Raw genomic sequence first — 18,701 nt, 5'->3', positions numbered from 1 at the left:
ACCTTGAAAGACTTGAAATGGATTGGACTTGAGAACCAGGGAGATAGTTGTGAAATTACTAATACTTTTTTTTACCCCCAGTGGTAATTGAGAAGGCATACTGGAGTAGACATGCTTGTTGGTGCTGTGTGTAGAGGTAGAAGTGCTTCCTTACAGACCAGATGAGTGTGATGTAAGACGTTTCTGTTAGGATTGAATTTGGTGCTTATTTCAGTAATTGGGTTTTAGCTTATGAAGCTTTGGTCCAGAAAAGTCGAAGTCTGCAAAGCGTGTTTGTTACTTACGAACAATTTACTCTCCGTTTAAGCTTTGGTCTCTGAGATATTGTTAGAGTGGCTTCCAGAGTTGGCCATTCTGTTAAATTTAGAGGTCCTGAAATCTTTTAACGGTGAGGTCCTGAAACATGGTAACAGGGCAAGCATGGGGTTTAATATTCATTGATGGTCATTCTTAACATGTTAAAGTTTACTTTTGCGTCGTTGCCATTTTGCTAGAATTTTATTTATATCTTTAGAAGTATGATTTAGTCCTTTGAGGAGTGCATTTAACGATTTGTTTTACATATCTAGGATTTTGAAGACTTAAAAAAGAATATGGCTTGATTTGTAAGAAAATGGAGGCAGCAGTTCCTAGGCTATTCTGGTTTTAAAGCATGCTATCCTGGATATAAGCTCCTTGATTTGATGTGGAACCCATTTTGGTTGACACAGCCAGACCTAAGCACAGTGCCCTGGCACGTCGTTCACAAAATACTTAAGGCAAGTTTATTATCTTAAGACAGTTAATTTAACATACAGCAGTGTCCCTGCTAAAAATCTGCGTGTGATTCGGTAATCCAGTCGTACCTGGGGCTACTGATGACTAATTCCTTCTTCTTTGAAGACAAAATAAGCAGCTGTGTAACTTTAGTGGTCCAGAAGTGAGTAATAGATTTAGTACATACCTGCCTTGAACTTTCTTGTTCTTTGATCAGCTAGATAAATGACTTGTGAATGGCTAAATGTCTGCCTTGCAAAACCAAATTCTGACCCTGCTATAAGCATTTCTGGTGCACTATCACTAAAACATCAAAGTTGGCCATTAGACTGGCATGCCAGTTTCCTTGGATTTGCTTTACAGTTGAGATCTGTTTCATCTCATTAGGAAACTAAAGTGATTTTGATTGGTAGACATCGTTAGAGATCTTTGGGTTCTTAATTCTTTTAGACTTTGAACTTTCAAGTTTATGGTCTGATGAGTGCTTACATGGAGAGTGAACTGATTTAAGAGAAACCAAAGGAAAAACTGAGCAAAACTAATGCTGAAGTTTTAGATGAAGCCATAGGGCAGAAACTTGGCTATGTGTCCCAATTATTTGGCCTTGAGTCAGAGTAACTGTGCTTATTCTTAAGATCAACAAATATTTTCTCAGTACCGTACTCTATATTATTGTATAGAAATAAACCCTGGGGTTATTCCTGAAACTGAATCTCTTTCCTAGAGAAAGTGCTGTCAGGAGCATCCTAGTCTTTTCTTTTAGAGCTGCTGCTCTGGAATTTAGAACTGGGGTGGCTTTGCTGCTAATTCTTGGAAGGCATAATGATGGATACTTGGATTTTGCCAAGTATGCCAATTATTTTGATTTTTAGTCACCATGATCAAGTAAAAGCATTATAAGGAGTGCTATACAGACTATATCTGCTATCTACAACTGGTTGAAGTAGAAACATTTTGATGGATACATATGCAAAGGTTGGGGAGAAAACTTAGTTCTTGCAGAGAATGGCTAGTAGTCTGTCCGGATTGGGCCAAGGGAAGCTGTCAATTAGTCTGGTTATGGGAGAGCCACAAATGCCCTGAGTTAAGTAATAAGAAAAAGAAGTTAAGTCATCTGTTTAGTGTTTGTGTACTGATCTATTTTTCATTTTGAAAATAAATTCGGCAAATTGGGAGTTCAAAAATAGTTTCACACATTTTACCTCAAAGAAAATCTCAGTGCAAGCAAATAATCAAGTGGACTCATCAGAAGTTACGTTATGCATAAATATTCTGCAGAGTCTTGTGTTGCTGAAAGTTTTGATATGTGTTATGCTGAGGTACGACCAGAGATATATGCACTTGCTTGTGTTCTGAAGAGGGATGGTTCCAGGGAGACTTGGACAGTGGGCAGAAAGCAGTTTAACAGTACTGTACTTTGGGTTTTTTTGGGGGGGGGGGAGTGGGCAAAAATTTGTGTGCGCTCAGGTTGAAGATGGAATTTCCTTTAACACTGATGATGAAAGTAATAGTAAGAGAAAGTAATACATGTGGGTACATCCCAGAGCTTCTTCACTACATAATTTTTTGAAGAATGTCTTATGGGTAATTTCTTAAATTGGGAGAACGACATGCTTTTTTACATGCTAGATTTCTAAGTCTAGGGTAGATGCCACACCTGTGTTTGCAAGCTTAACGTATAAGTCAGAAAAGATGTATTTTGTGTGTCTTAGATTTTGTTGCTTTTGTTAAAAAGTCTATAGAAGATGCTTATTTTATAGTTGATTGTTACTGAGACTGTATTCTTTCAAGGATTCCCTGTAGTTTAGCAATTTTTTTTTGTTTGTTTTAAACCTATTAGCATAGGCATGTGGGTTTAAAACTTTTCCTGTTGAGATTCTAAAAAAATATATTTTATTAAATGCTATCTGGTACACACATATATGTAAAGTTGAAACAAAATTTTCAGGAAATAGTACTTGTTACTATGGGTATATACTCTGCTATCTTTTGTTTCATTTTTTTAAAAAAAATTAGCTGATTGTGGTACCTTAAATTGATTTCATAAATCACAAATGGATCAGGGTCCACAGTTTGAAAAAACTGGTATTTCAGTTTTTAGTATTAGTTGCTGTTACAAATTATCCCAACACTTAAGTGGTTTAAAACAGTGAACATTTGTTTATCTCTGAATTTCTGTGGGTCAGGAATCTGGAAGTAGCTTAGTTAGGTAGTTCTGGGTCAGGGTCTTTCATGAGGTGTTTTTTATGTCAAGATGTTGACTGAGTTAGGATCTGCTTCCAGGGTGGCTTACACTCCAGCGGGTTAGTAGTTCTCGGTTCTTCTCTCTGGGGCTGCTTGAGTGTCCTCACAACATGGTGGTGGTTGGCTTCCCCCAGAGCAAGGGATCCAAGCAAGAGCGAGGAGACATCACCATCCGCCACACGGTGTTAGTTAAAAGCAAGTTACTCAGTCCAGCCTGCAGCCAAGGGGAGAGGAATTAAGCTCCGTGTCTTGAAGGGAAGAGTCTCAAAGAATTTATGACATTTTAATAACTACCACAGTTCTATATTTTTCCTGTTTATGGATGAATTAGGATTGAACCAGAATTCTTGCTGAAGTCAATCTGTAAGTAATTATCTTAGTTAATTAAGTCAGTTTTTTCTCTGAGGGCGTTTAGTCACACTCCTTCCTCTAAAATTTGAGAAGACAGGCTCAAAGAAGTTAGGTAATTAACTAGCCAAGCCCATTCAGTCTAGGAAAACGAAACAGATTTTCTCTGACTTTTTGTCATGAGAAAATAATAATCTGTGTGCTGATAGAGATGAGAAAATTGGCTGATTTTTAAAAAAAAATCTTTTCTGAAGAAGTTATAGTGTGGGACTTTTGTTCTCTAGTCTTGCAGCTTGTATTTTTACATCATCATAGTTATAGTGTCAGTTTATTTGGTCTCTGGATAATGCTTGACGTCTTTATGAATTTGCAGGCTCCTCATACCAGCACCCCCGTCCCAATTGATTTTTAGTGGAAATGGAAAATGTACTTATTAAATGAATTTTAACTACTTTATGGTTAGCTCCATGTGCTGCCTATATTACTGACCCTGAGATTGTACTGTAACTGTAATTTACTGTAACTCTTCCAATTAGCACATTTCCAGGACCTAAAAGAAGATGTTACAACTAAAAGGTAATCAGGGTGTGCGTGTAAAGAAAACTATACCATGTTTTTCTGCTGTGAAGTTTTCATGGAAACTTCAGATCTAGAAGGCTTTGTTCTAAGCCTAGTTTTGGCTGACCGCTCCAAGGAGTGGGGTGAGTCCCTGGCATGGGTAGCGTGAGTGAGGCCAGGATGAGTTACCAAGCCTCACCTTGACTGTGGGTTGTTTTTTTTTTTTCCCATTAGGCTTTTCTGAGTAATAGGTGGGGATACAGTAAATCGTCTTACACTTCTGCTGTTACAGAATTGGATAATGGCTGCTTTTTTCTTAGACTGCTTTCTAGTTTATCTTACCACCAGGACACCTGACAGTTCTATTCTGCCCTAAAGCACTGATTGTACTTACTTATGTAATTACTTTTCTTGGTATTTATTTATATATGTTGTATCTCCTATCCCCCTGTAAGATCCTTACAGGGACTTACTTTCATATATACTGCTGGTACTCAAGTACTTGAAGGACTGAATTGAATTTGTAGTTGAAGGACCGAAGATGATAATTCTCCCACCACAACTGAATGAAGAAATGTTTATTTTTGAAGAAAGCCTCTGGATATGTGTGGTAGGTGCAGCTGGTGTATGTGTTAATCACTATCTCTGTTCTTTAGATGCCCACAGTCCAGTGGGGGAGAACACAATCACATACTTAATACACAGTTTGTTCTATACTACACGTGCAAAATGGTGTGCTGGTACAATGAAGTTGGTGTTAGAACTGAATCTTGAAGGGTGAGTGGATAAGATAAGATGTGGTTTTGTGACATGTTTGGGGTTGTGCATTTCTCAGCTTTACTCCATTATACATCTACCTTGAATTGTTTTACTGTTGGCAAGTGGCCATCATAGTTTGATAAGTTGCTTTCTTTCTGTGGCATGCGTGCTCTTGGTATATTATTTCTCTAGAACTGTGCTGGTCCAGTTCAGTAGCTCCTAGCCACATGTGGCTATGTAAGTTAATGTCACACTAGCCACACGTGCTTCAGTATCCACATGGGGCCAAAGGCTACCATATTAGATGACACAGATATTGAACATTTCTCTTGTCACAGAAAGTTCTGTTGGACAGTGCTGCTCCAGAGTCAGTCTGCACATTTTCACATTATCTGTAGAGTGTTAAGTTAGGAATAGAGTGAGAAAACTTAACGGCTTCCTGACATTAGGAGAGACAAGAGTGGTTGGTGTTTATGAGTAGAGGGCAGAGAGTATATATTTACCGTGGTTAAGAATATAGGCTTTGGAGTCAGATCTGGGTTGGAATCATACTCTGTCCCTTAAGCTGTTTGGCTTTGGGCATGTTATTTAACCTCTGAGCCTTAGTTCTTGTTTTGTTCAAATAGGGATAATATTTATCTCACAGGGCTGTGTATTAAAAAAGTGTATGTTAAGGGGCTTAGCACAGTGCCTCAGTAAATGACAGGATCATTAATATATTTTTTAAATAGTCACTGATTTAAAGAAATCTTTAGAGTTATCTTAAAGTAAAATTAACTTTTTTTCCTTTTGGTGTACAGTTTTGTGAACTTGAATATAGGTGCACATTTATGTAACCCCAGTCAGGATACAGGACAGCTCTGTCACTTCAGAAAACTCCCTTATGCTGTCCTTTGGCACGCTACCCTCCTCCCACTCCTCTCCCTGGCAGCCAGTGATTCCTCCTCCATCGCTTTTTGTCGTTTCCAGCATGGTATATAAATGGAATCATACAATATGTAGTCTTTCGAGACTGGCTGCTTTCAGTCAGCTAAGTTGAGTGAAAGAGTCATAAAAAGTTGTAACATGTATTAATAGCACAACGGATTTTTAAAGATGTTAGTTGTGAAATATTAAACAAAAAAAGTGAGTCTGAAATTTTGCTTATAGAATTGTGTGTCACTGGAGTTTTTAATGTTTGAAAGTGAAATTAATGATGAAATATATAGGGGAAAACTACTTCCCCCAATTGATGACAGCTGTGTACGTATCAACTTGTTTTTCTTTGTGAAGATAGTTGATCATTGGTAGGAGAGGATCCTGTTTTTAGTTTTATTAAAGATCTGTAGAGTTGCCAGCACAGTCCTGATTTGAAAAAGGTGGTTGTTTAAACATCATTAATTTCTAAAAATGTGGTCTGAAGATAACAGCTGGCTGCTTTGCCTAGACCTTCCCCAGCTTAACCCTGAAAGCCTGGCTGCTCCAGAAAAGCCCCCAGTGCCGGGAAACCCAGGATGTAAAAGGGCCACTTGAAGGAAATTGGAGGATTCCAGTTCATCAGATTTCATTAGTGAACCATCAGAGAGGTATTTGATACTAGTTTGTTGTCCTCTGTAAGTCTTCATTTGAGTGAGTTTAAGAAGCACTCTGGTCCATTTTCATTTTTTTCTTTCTCTTTGTTTTGGCTGCACTGCTGCAAGGAATCATAGTTCCCCATCCAGGGATCAGACCCGTGCCCCCCTGCAGTGGAAGGCGAGGAGTCTGAACCACTGGACGATCAGGGAAGTCCCAGGTCCATATTTTTATGTTAGCAATATATATATATATTTTTTATTTTTATTTTTGGCTGCATTGGGTCTTCGTTGCTGCGCATGGGCTTTCTCTATTTACTGTGAGTGGGGGCTGTTTGTTGTGGTGTGCGGGCTTCTCATTGCAGTGGCTTCTCTCGTTGAGGAGCACGGGCTCTAGGCATACAGGCTTTAGTAGTTGTGGCACACGGGCTCAGTAGTTGTGGCTCGTGGGCTTAGTTGCTCTGCGGCATGTGGGATCTTTCTGGACTAGGGATCGAACCCATGTCCCCTGCATTGGCAGGCGGATTCTTAATCGCTGCGCCACCAGGGAAGCCCTCAGACATGTTTCTTAACTAAGGATTCAAAGGGGATCCTGGGGATTTGATTCAGCCTTCATTTACTCTCAGAATCGTATATGGGTTTTTACGCAGATGGACTGTACTAACAGTTAACTCATAACTTCACATATGTTAATTCCATTAATCCTCACAGACATTTTGTTCTGAGGGAAGCTGTGATCTTGAAAAACTTTTATGTTTGTATTATACCTAAAATAATTTTAAAAACTCTATATATAGAGTTGAAGCTTTTATCATAAATTTAAATACTTGAAAAATGTGTAATTTCTGACATAAGTATTGATATTTTAAAATATTTAAATTATATATAAACAATAAAATAATTTATATCTTTAATATATCTTAGTGGAATGTAATACAATAAGTTGATGTCCACCGTGATCCATTTAAACATAAGTAAACGATTCAAGTGTTACCTTCCTTTTTCTTCTTGAAAACTGTATTTGTTACATTTCCCCCACAAAACGTTATCCTAATAATTTTTTTTTATCCTAATAAATTTTTATGCTTGAAGGTCTCACTGTCTTTTTGTTCTTCGTTACGTATTTGTGTATAAGTTGAAATGTTAAATTTTAATTTGCCATGACCATAAAGCACTAAATGTTCGTGTTCTTTTTGTTGTACTAAAATTTTATAATTACACAGTTGACCCAAACAGCAAATTGTACACATTGATACTTGGAGTAAAATTTTACTGGAAATGGCCCCTCTTATTAAAGAAGGCTCTGTTGACCAGTATTTCAAATTGTCCTTTGGCTTTCTAAAGATTTTAAAATGCAGGTTAAGTATATTTAAAGGTTTTAAAATATAGTGGACCAAACTAAAATTGAAGATGGGTGAGATGCCTTCTGTACATTGTGAGATTGGGAAAATGGGAGAGGAGAACAGGCTTGATACGCTGCTTACAGGTGACAGTGCAGGCACAGCGATTTTATGAAAGTGCTGATGTGGAACTTGATCTAGAAAGCTTTTTTTTTTAAGGTAGAAATGAGTTTTCTTTTTTAAACTTATTTCTTGGCTGTGTTGGGTCTTTGTTGCTGCGCGCGGGCTTTCTCTAGTTGCGGCGAACGGGGGCTACTCTTCGTTGCAGTGCGCGGGCTTCTCATTGCGGTGGCTTCTCTTGCCACGGAGCACAGGCTCTAGGTGCATGGGCTTCAGTAGTTGCAGCACACAGGCTCAGTAGTTGTGGCGCTCGAGCTTAGTTGCTCCGTGGCATGTGGGATCTTCCCGGACCAGGGCTCGAACCCATGTCCCCTGCATTAGCAAGCAGATTCTTAATCACTGCGCCACCAGTGAAGTCCCTAGAAAGCAATTTTTTTTTTTTTTTTTTTGTGGTACGTGGGCTTCTCACTGTTGTGGCCTCTCCCGTTGCAGAGCACAGGCTCTGGACGCGCAGGCTCAGCAGCCATGGCTCATGGGCCCAGCCGCTCCGCGGCATGTGGGATCTTCCCGGACCTGGGCACGAACCCGCGTCCCCTGCATCGGCAGGCGGACTCCCAACCACTGTGCCACCAGGGAAGCCCTAGAAAGCAATTCTTAAATTATCTATGCCCACATGTTGCATAGTCCTTGGTATAGGTACCTGAAATCGGTACTCAAGAAGAACTCTTGCGGTGCACTGAAAGACACCAGGATGGGCAACTTCACACTATTCCAGCAAATATATACATGAATGTCATCAGTGAGGGTACAGATAAATGTGTATTCTCTTGGGAGTATACCATATAGCAGTTAAACAAGCTATAAAGTGACTGACAGTGTCCCAATTTAGAACAGTAATACTCTGTATATGTATATAACTTATGAAAAAGTCATTGTGATGGGGAGAGGGTAGTAGGGCAGGGGGATATGTGTAAAAATAAGGCAAATGAAGATAAAAAGGACTTTTTTTTTTTTTTTTTTTGCGGTACGCAGGCCTCTCACTGTTGTGGCCTCTCCCTTTGCGGAGCACAGGCTCCGGACGCGCAGGCTCAGCGGCCATGGCTCACGGGCCCAGCCGCTCCGCGGCATGTGGGATCTTCCCGGACCGGGGCACGAACCCATGTCCCCTGCATCGGCAGGCGGACTCTCAACCACTGCGCCACCAGGGAAGCCCCAGGACTTTGTTTTTAAAAAGTTAATTATCAATTCAAGATGGTAAGCACATAAATGTTAAATTCTTTGTACTTGGTATTTTTAAATTTTCCCTGAGTATGTGAGAAACTTAAAAAAATATTCCTCTGTGGGAAGAATATTTTGACCCAACTTGGTAGTGAAAGGATGGAAAGTATTGATTAATAAAAGGAAAGTGCCAGTGAGCAGTCAGAGTCAAATTACGCCACCTAGAAATAAACAGGTGTACAAAGTTCGTTTTTGCCATTCAAGCCTACTTATTTTCTAAATTTCAACACTTTGGAGTTCCTGTATGGTTTTCTTAGGGCCAAGCTTGGGATTCCCTGGGGAAAGGTTAGGAGCAATGCCCAAATTCCCCGGATGCCCAGGTTATCCAAAGTTCTTTAAAATATAAAATGAACACACAAAAAAGAACAAAACAAAAAAAAAAAGAACATTATCCTTTCAAACTGTCAGTGTTATAGACCCAAATGCCAGATTCTTTATAGTTTTTATTCAAGCAGCAATACATTTAGAAACTGAAAAAGATCACTGTGACAATTTCTTGATTAAAAAAATTAAATACCTATTAATCTCAACAGGTGAGCATTTATGTTTGATTGTAGAGCTTCAGTATATCTTGCAATGACACTTTTCCTTTGGTCGTCAATCAGAAAAATGCTCGTCCCAGCTCAAACATTACCTTACAAATAAAAAGTGAGAAGTATTAATAATTTCATGGCAAATCACTGGTACAAACTAAAATGACTTTTCTAAGGTCGTGATTAATGAAAAATGCTCCCGAAGTTAAGAATAACTTTTTTGTTATTACAGGGCATTACAGGGCAAGCTGCAGATTTGAGGCACAGGTGCTTGGTGTTGGATTGAACATTATACATTTACAGCTAGAACTTGCCCTAAATGCCATCTTTAAAAACGTGGAGGGAGGGACTTCCCAGGTTAGCGCAGTGGTTAAGAATCCGCCTGCCGATGCAGGGGACATGGGTTTGAGCTCTGGTCCAGGAAGATCCCACATGCTGCAAAGCAAATGAGCCTGTGCACCACAACTACTGAGCCCACGCGCCACAACTACTGAAGCCCTCACGGTTAGAGCCAGTGCTCCGCAACAAGAGAAGCCACCGCAACGAGAAGCCTGCGCACCACAATGAAGAGTAGCCCCCGCTCGCAGCAACTAGAGAAAGCCTGTGCGCAACTAAGACCCAATGCAGCCAAAAATAAATTTATTTAATAAATAAATAAAAAGAGCAAATAATTAAAAAAAAAAACGTGGAGGGAATTCCCTGGTGGTCAAGCAGTTAGGATTTGGCACTTTCACTGCCATGGCCTGGGTTCAATCCCTGGTCAGGGAACTGGGATCCTGCAAGCTGCGCAGCATGGCCAAATAAAATAAATAAAAAGGTGGAACTTTTCCAAAAATCATACTTAATGCATTTTCAAAATATTACCACAGTCACTTGAAACCTGCCTCACTTCCAAATAGACTTAACATTTAGAACAAAGTCATGCTCTTTCCTGCTATTGTTTTCTGCCAAGTTACTTTCATAAAAGTTACCTACCTCTATGGTGATAAGGATGACAATCATCCCTTCCAGGCGCAGCGTCCTCTTCTCAGTCAGGTGATTCCGCATCAGATCTGTTAGCTCCATGCAGTGCTGAAGCTTTTCATTCATGACCTGCATTAGAAAAATCTCAGTATCCTGTATATTTAAACATTCACTTACGATAACAGTCGCATGCTTCAAAATTATAAGTTTGAAATAGGTGTGCAGTGAAAAATCACTCCTTCAATTCTTGCTCCCCAGCCCTCCCCAAAGGCAGCCTACCGGTGCCACTTGTCTCCTTTCTGTGAATCCATCTAGAGACGTTCTGTAACGCACAGATCTGACTGCAAGAAATACTTTGCATACTGAAGCTCTTATATTCATAAGACTTTGATGGAAGATCTAAAAGTTCTTGATTTCTAGTTTTTCGTTGCTGCCCTTGGATTTTCAGCAGTTAATAAAAGCAAACCTGAAATACTCTTAGCATGGCCTTAAGATGACAATGATTACCTTCTACTAAAACTGTTCCAAGCCCCGCAAACACAAAACTTGACCTGCTGCACACTCGCCACTAGATGGCACTGTTTTTTTTTTTTAACACGGTACGCGGGCCTCTCACTGTCATGGCCTCTCCCGTTGCGGAGCACAGGCTCCGGACGCGCAGGCTCACCGGCCATGGCTCACGGGCCCAGCCGCTCCGCGGCATGTGGGATCTTCCCGGACCGGGGCACGAACCCGTGTCCCCTGCATCGGCAGGCGGACTCCCAACCACTGCGCCACCAGGGAAGCCCGATGGCGCTGCTTTTAATGCTTAACTGCAGAGATTCTGCATTCTGATGCCCCACAAGCTGGCTGAGGGGTTCACAGAAAACAGAATCTTTGAAGTTAAGACTTGAATGTGACCACTGGCAAGTTATACTTCCTTAATCTCTCTGTATCTCACTTTCTTTTGGAAATTACACAGTCTGGAAACATTTTTTACAAGTTTTTGGATTCCCCTTGATAACTTCTGGGGTACGTAGGCTGAGAATGCAGGTATGGTCAGTGGAAATCTGAGACAAATCACAGATGCATGTTTGGGGACTGACTGAAATGTGCTAGTGCACCATATTTACTGTCATTTTGCACAGAGCATTACTAACGAGAGCGAACACGTGGAAGCACACTGATAATACGTATTTGCCCACGCTTCCAGACTTCATGTAATCCTGTAGTCACCAGTTTGTATAAATGTTTAGAACAGTGCCTCTTTCTTTTCTCCCTTTCTTCGTCTTCCTATTTCTGTTGGCTGCTTGATCTTGGTCTAGAAACATGCTCAGCCTTAAGCTTGCTTCTCTCTTCGAAATGCTGACCCAACCCTCTTTTACATTTTCTTTCAAGTTTGACTAAAGAACAGACATTTTCTTTGTCCACTTCTCACCACCAACTTATTCCTTAGCCCTCAGAGGTTGTAGATATTACCTCTGCTCCCCCGAAACTTCCAGATGTCTCCTAAACAGTAACACCCTTTCTTGGTTAGATTCTGAAACCTCAATTAAGCATTTGACAACACCTTGAAATGCACACTTCCTTTGGCTTTTTCTCCCCTAGGGACTAAGTTCTGCCTCCGACCATCACTCTTTTTCTGAGTCTTCTCGGACCTCCCCTGGCCTGTGGATGACACTTTCCAGAGTCCTGATCTGGTCCCTCCTGTCCTCTAGCTCTGCACTCTCTCTGCACGATCCTGCCCATCTGGTTTGTGTAGGCGCTTCCTGAACTTCAGTCATTTCCATCCCACCGTCACTGCTTCTGTGATACACATGTGCCAATTGGATTTAAAGTCAAAAAGACTTACAAATGGGGACTTCCCTGGTGGCACAGTGGTTAAGACTCTGTGCTCCCAATGCAGGGGGCCCAGGTTTGATCCCTGGTCAGGGAACTAGATTCCCACATGCATGCAGCAACGAAGAGTTTGCATGCCATAACCAAGGAGCTGGTGAGCCACAACTAAGGAGCCTGTGAGCTGCAGGTGAGATCTGGCGCAACCGAAAAAAAAAAAAAAAAAAAAACCCCACAAAAACAACCTTAGAAATGTTTATTTTAAAAGGAAACTACATTGCCAAAATGGAAAACCAGTATGATGTGAAATGGTGTTGGATACACAAAGCTGAGCCTGGTGCCTGGGAATTTGGTAGATTATACATTAGAGGGCCGGTCAAGAGCCACTAAAGCCAAGCTAAGCATTTCTCCTCAACTCTGAACAGAAGTGTTACTTGCTTCAACGCTTACATGTTATTTCAGGGTCCATGTGTTACCTAAGTTCATCTCTTGTACAAGTGTATGTATTCCACATTTTGAGAAAGACTGGTTTAAACTTTTTTGATAAGTCCCAAGTATTAACTGCTTAATCCCGATTTCTCCTCTGCCCGAATTTCTAACTGCCTATAAAGCATCTTTTTACTATTTTCCTGCCGGCACCTTAAATTTAGCATTTCTCAAACTACATTTGACATCCTGTTCAAGTCTCTCCCTCTTCTTGGGTCCCTAGCTCAAAGCAGGTCACGCGATCTTCTCGGGCACCCAGCGTAGAAACCTTTGATCTCTATCCTGCACTCCTGGATCCCTGGCACTTCAGTTGCTGTATGGAGTCGAGTCTATCCTCTGCTTAGCATTTCTTAATACACCTGGTAGGCTTTCATCAACTATCTGTCACCTCTTCAGACTGGTCTGTTTGGTTCGTTTTGGTGGTGGTGATGGGCTGGGGGGTTTCCGGGTTTCGTTTGCACGGGCCACCAGAGTTCTCATCCTAAACAGGATGGATCGTTTCACTCCCCTGCTCAGAAGCTTCGAACTTGCTATTGCCTTCTCGATGACATGAAATGACCCCAGATGGTTTAGTCCAAGCACTCTTCAGTGGGTGGCGCCCTCTTCACGCCTGAAGGCGAGGTCTCTGTGACCCTTCCTGACCTCCTGCTCGCTCAGCACTCCCACAGCAGCTCGCTGTTGCCCTCGTTTGGAACTTACCTCATTCTGCCTCATAGCCACCTGCTACCTGCCCGGCACCCTCCGCTCCTGCCTCCTTGCTTTGGAGAGTTACTCTTCCCTGTTTCCAACCACGTGATGCTGCCAATCTTAGTATCACTACCCACCTGACACCAACCCCTCTCCCCTCCCCCGAAAAGCCCAAGGGGGAGACGGGGCCAGTACAAGACCCAGGCTTGGCCAACTGTGAGGCCCAGTTGCCTCATCACATGGCCGGTCAAAGCACGGACACGTGGCCCAGTCCTTTGACGCTGCCAGGCAGAGTAAAATGTCGCTGGGATATTCCCCCTTCCCACACCCCTTCCCCCATCGCCGAGAGAATGCCACCAAGAAGGAAAGGATGAGGCCAAATTGGTACAGAGGATGCTGAGGCAAGAAGCAGTCCTGGTGACCCGCCTGGGTCTGTGCAACAGACATTCCCTGTTTCACACCTGCTCCCTGTTTCTCAGCCCCGTGAGCCAGTACACGGGGATAAGTAAGGTCATTCCAATTGTCCTTCTGTCGTGTGCAAGCAAGGGAGCCCCAACTAACACATGCTTCCTATGTCCTTCGGTTACAGAATCAGACGTGTTTCATGCGCACAGATGATGGAGCAGAAGACAACGGGGACAGGGTCACAGAGGTGGTAAATGTGAAGTAGGCTCTAAATAGGCAGGTGCCAGGAAGAAAAGGTGGGGCGCCAGGGGGACAGTATTTCTAGCAGAGGAAACAGCATGGAGGCAAGTACAGCTAGATAGCGAAAAACCTGAAAGTGCTTGGAGGTAAGGTTAAAAAAAGGTTAAGTACTGAATTGTGAGCGGTACTATAGACCATAGGGGGTAGGCAGAGTAATGGTCCCCCAGATATGCACATTCTAATCCTTGGGACCCACGAGTATTACACAGCAAGGGATACTTAAGACTGTGCAGAAATTAAGCTTAAGTCAGACGATCTTTAGATAAGGAGACAATCCTAGATTATCTGGGTGGGCCCAGGGCAATCACAAGGGTCCTTAAAAGTGGGAATGGCAGGCAGAAGAGCTCAGCGATGCGAGACGGAAGAGGGGCTCTGAGCCAAGGGCAGTGGGTGGCCCCTCAGAGCTGGAACAGCCCAGGAAGTGGCTCCCACCCAGAGCCTCCGGAGTGGGACGCAGCCCTGCCAACGCCTTGACTTTGGCTCAGTGACTCCCAGGTCAGACTTCGGACCTACAGAGCTGTAAAATAATACATCTGTGTTGTCAGTCCGTGGTAATCCGCTGCGGCCGCAGTCGAAATGAATACATAGCACGATCATGTTGCAACTTTCTTCTGCAGGTAAGGGAGTCCTTTGTCCACTCTTAAAATATTTGTTCAGTGTTTACTATACTGTGCTGGGCAGAGGAGATGAAATGGTGGATAAGACAGATGTGTCTCTGTCTTCTGGCTACAGGGCCCAGCCTAGAGGCTGGGAGACAAAGAAGAAGGTATCAGGGTGGACGGGGGTGGGAGATGCACATCAGCCGTCTGGGCGCAGGAGGCGGGTCAGTCTGGCATCCCTCCCTGTCTCAGCAGCCCAGGGCCTGTCGTAGAGACTTTCAATAAATATCTGGCAATGAATGCATGACACTTGGGAGAAAACGAAAGGATGCTCTGACTGCATGTGGAAGATGAAGGAGAAAGAGGAAACCATGGTGAGTTTCAAGTTCCTGCTTGACTGACCAGGTGGTCGTGCTATTAGCTGAGACAGAAATAGAGAAGGTTCAACTGCATTTTCTGGGAGAATACAGTGAGTTTCACTTTGAACTCTTAACCACTGATTAATCCTACAAATATTTATGGAGCACATATTCTATGTGAGGCCTTTGCCAAGAAGCGGGAAGGGAGCCAGGAAGAAGACGATCCTGTTCTCTGATTTCACGAAGCCTGCGTTCTAGAGGGGAGTGTACTCATCACATATTTACAGGGAAAGCAGCTTCTAGCTCTTTCGCTGCTGTGTTTTAAGGAAGGAGAGGGGGAATCTCACGAGTGCAGCTCCCATTTCACATAAATCCCCTTTTCCCCTCTGCATACCTGCTACTTCTACTTTTAGCCACCTTGCCCCAGTTCCTACACAGATTCCAATAAGGATGTGGAAGAAATATGTAATTTATAAAAAACAATTTAAAAGAAACAAATTTTAGCTCGTAAAGAAAATTTACAGCGGATTTCCAGGGACTGCTTGGTAATATGGACGGAATGTTCGTGTTCCCCCCAAATTCATGTTGATAGTCCTAACCCCCAATGTGATGGTATCTGGAGATGAGGCCTTTGGGGGTGATTAGGTTTAGATGAGGTCTAAATTAACATCCTTACAAGGAGAGGCAGAGACGCCGGAGTGGGTGCTCTCTCCCTGCCTTGCGAGGAGGCTACACCGAGCAGGTGAGAAGAGGCGTCTCACAAGGCACTGAATCCGTAGTGCCATCAGATCAGCGCGACGCGGTGCGTGAACTGCCGCCCCCAGGAGTGCGCGCCACGTACTCCAGAAGCACACGGGCAAGTGGTGCCCGGTTGAAACAGACCTTTATGTTTATTCTTCAGGACACTACCTGAGTTATTTTCCACTTGTTTTACAGCACGGATTAAGTGCAATGTACGCATTATTCCAGGTACTCAGTTAAGGATTCGGAAGTCAGCAGCATTATGTTACACAGAACTCACATAAGAGTTTTTTGAAAAATACCACGGAACTGACCTGTTCTGGGCTCTTTCAGTTTGGGGACTGAGGGGACCTGCTCCACCTGCTCCCTGGGCTGCGATCAATTTCCCCACACTGGGCACTGAGGGAGCCTCTCCACTCAGAGGAGCACTGTCCCCAGCGAACCCCAAGTGCCCTCCTGGCACATCCCCTCCCTCTGCTTGAGCAAAGTGAAGACGCAGAGGCACTTTCTCCAGGTTTCCCCTTCCTACTTGGCACTGTGATGCTGGTCCAGCTAGTTGATTACTTCACTGCGTGTCAGTGTTCACGATCGATCCTGTTTTAACATTCCTCATGTTCAGCTGTGGCTTTCACGCTGAATGCAGTGTTCATGTTGAGTAAGTTCCTATCTTTACACTTCTCCTCTGGACCACACACTCAGGATGTTTCCTGCTCAAACCACCTTCATCGTTGGTGACTTCAGTGATTCTGTTCTCTTTTCCTGTACTCTTGTCCACGAGGGGCATGTGAAGGACACCGTGGGCATCAAAGGTGCCGTGATTTGAGGAAGGACACAGGATGGGGGTGGGGACAGAGGGGGAGGATGCTTGAGCGCACACTTCCCGGGCAGCCGGTTTACCTTGGTTGCTCAGCCACCATTACTGACTTAACTCAGCACAGCAGGCCGGTCATCAGAAGGGGTCTGATGCATCTCCCTGGTGGCAATAATCTTTGTACTTCACCCCAACGATCGTGGTTCCACCGAACGTCTTCATTCCAAGAGAAAAAGGGGAGACATCCAAAAGCCATAACTCTTGAGCACTTTCAAATTCGTCCCTAGTAAATACGGCTGCTCATCAAGGTTGATGCTTTTGTTTAATGTCATTAGAGAATTCTCACAAAAGGTTTATTTTCAAGTTCTCCTTGAGGCATAATTTACATACAATAATCTGCACTTGTTTCCATTCTAAGTATACGATTTGAAGACTTTTCACAGATTGACACTATGTAAGTAACACCACAGCGTTTCCATCACCCCACGATCCCTTGTGCCCCTTTGGAATCTACTGCCCTACCCACCACTCCACCTCCAAGCCCTAGGGAACCACTGATCTATTTTCTGTAACTATAGATTAGATTAGCCTTTCTAGAATTTCCTATAAATATAACAGCATGCATTCTTTTGTGTCTAGATGGTTTTCACTCGGCATAACGATCCTGATACTCATTCATGTTGTTGCATGGATGGTAGTTCATTGCTCTTATTGCTGAGTGGTACTCCACTGTATGGCTATCCCACAGTTTCTTTATCCATTCACCTACAGATGGGCATTCGATTGTTTCCAGTTTTTGGCTATCATGACTAAAGGTGCTAAGAACATTCAGGTACAAATCAGTGTGAGGACATACGTTTTCATTTCTCATGAGTAAATACTCAGGAGTGGAATTGTTGGATCTTATAGTAACACAACAATTAAATTTCTGAGGAACTGCCGGGCTGTTTTTGCAAAGTGGCTGTAACGATGTATATTCCCACAAGTAATGTATGACACTTCCATCTGCTCTATATCCTTCCCAACACTTGGTATTGTCAGTCCTTTTAATTTTAGTCATTCTAGTGAGTGTGTCGTAACAGCGCATTGCAGGTTTAATTTGCACTTCCCTGGTCAACAATAACGTTGAACATCTTCTCATGTTCATTTGGCCGTTCACATATTTTGTGAGACGTCAGTTTAAATCTTTTGCCCATTTAAAAAACTGGGTTGTCTTTTTGAGTAGAAAGAGTTCTTCCTTTTTTTTAATGCATAGATCTTTTTTTAAAAAAATATTTATTTTATTATTTATTTTATTTTTGGCTGCGTTGGGTCTTCGTTGCTGCACGCGGGCTTTCTCTAGTTGTGGCGAGCGGGGGCTACTCTTTGTTGTGGTGTGCGGGCTTCTCATTGCGGTGGCTTCTCTTTTTGTGCAGCACGGGCTCTAGGCATGTGGGCTTCAGTAGTTGTGGCACGCGGGCCTAGAGAGCAGGCTCAGTAGTTGTGGCGCACAGGCTTAGCTGCTCCGCGGCGTGTGGGATCTTCCTGGACCAGGGCTCGAACCCATGTCCTCTGCATTGGCAGGCAGATTCTTAACCACTGTGCCACCAGGGAAGCTCCTTGAGTAGAAAGAGTTCTTTGATTATTATGGACAAGTCCTTTGTCAGGTTATATATTGAGAATATTTCCTCCCAACCTGTGATTTGCCTTTTCATATTCTTAAGAGTGTCTTTCAAAGAGCAGTGGTCTTAGTTTTGATGAAGTTCAACTTATCAAATTCGTTCCCCAAGGTGCATGTTTTTTTTTTTTCCCCTAACAAATCTTGGCCTTCCCCAAGGTCATGAGGCCTTTTTCCTATATTTTCTTCCTGAGGTTTTATAATTTTAGCTTTTATATTTAAAAGGTCTCTGATTCATTTAGAAATGGTGTGAAGTAAAGGATAGGGTTCATTATGACTATCCCATTGTTCTAGCACCATTTGTGGAAAAGATTAGGAAAAAAATAAAGAGAGCCTCGAAGACTTGTTGGAGTATAATTAAAGGTCTGACATTCACGTCATAGAGAGATAGT

The 18,701-nt window shown here is 42.7% G+C and overlaps 1 protein-coding gene across 1 annotated transcript in view; it reads right to left on the bottom strand.

Moving 5' to 3' along the window:
* Positions 1-9,410: 9,410 nt before the first annotated feature.
* RMND1 (required for meiotic nuclear division 1 homolog) overlaps positions 9,411-18,701 on the bottom strand; it is a 39,378-nt gene continuing 30,087 nt past the window's right edge. Inside the window, exons 11-12 of the mRNA XM_082855478.1 lie at positions 10,462-10,578; positions 9,411-9,587 (exon numbers count right to left, since the gene is read on the bottom strand). Coding sequence (XP_082711604.1) covers positions 9,555-9,587; positions 10,462-10,578 — 150 coding nt within the window. The 3' untranslated portion in view covers positions 9,411-9,554. The remainder of the gene's footprint in view (positions 9,588-10,461; positions 10,579-18,701) is intronic.

The sequence above is a fragment of the Leucopleurus acutus genome (genome assembly GCF_964270905.1).
Source record: "Leucopleurus acutus genome assembly, chromosome: 15".
Classification (NCBI taxonomy): Eukaryota; Metazoa; Chordata; class Mammalia; order Artiodactyla; family Delphinidae; genus Leucopleurus; species Leucopleurus acutus.
This window is presented reverse-complemented; position numbering and strand designations above follow the sequence as displayed.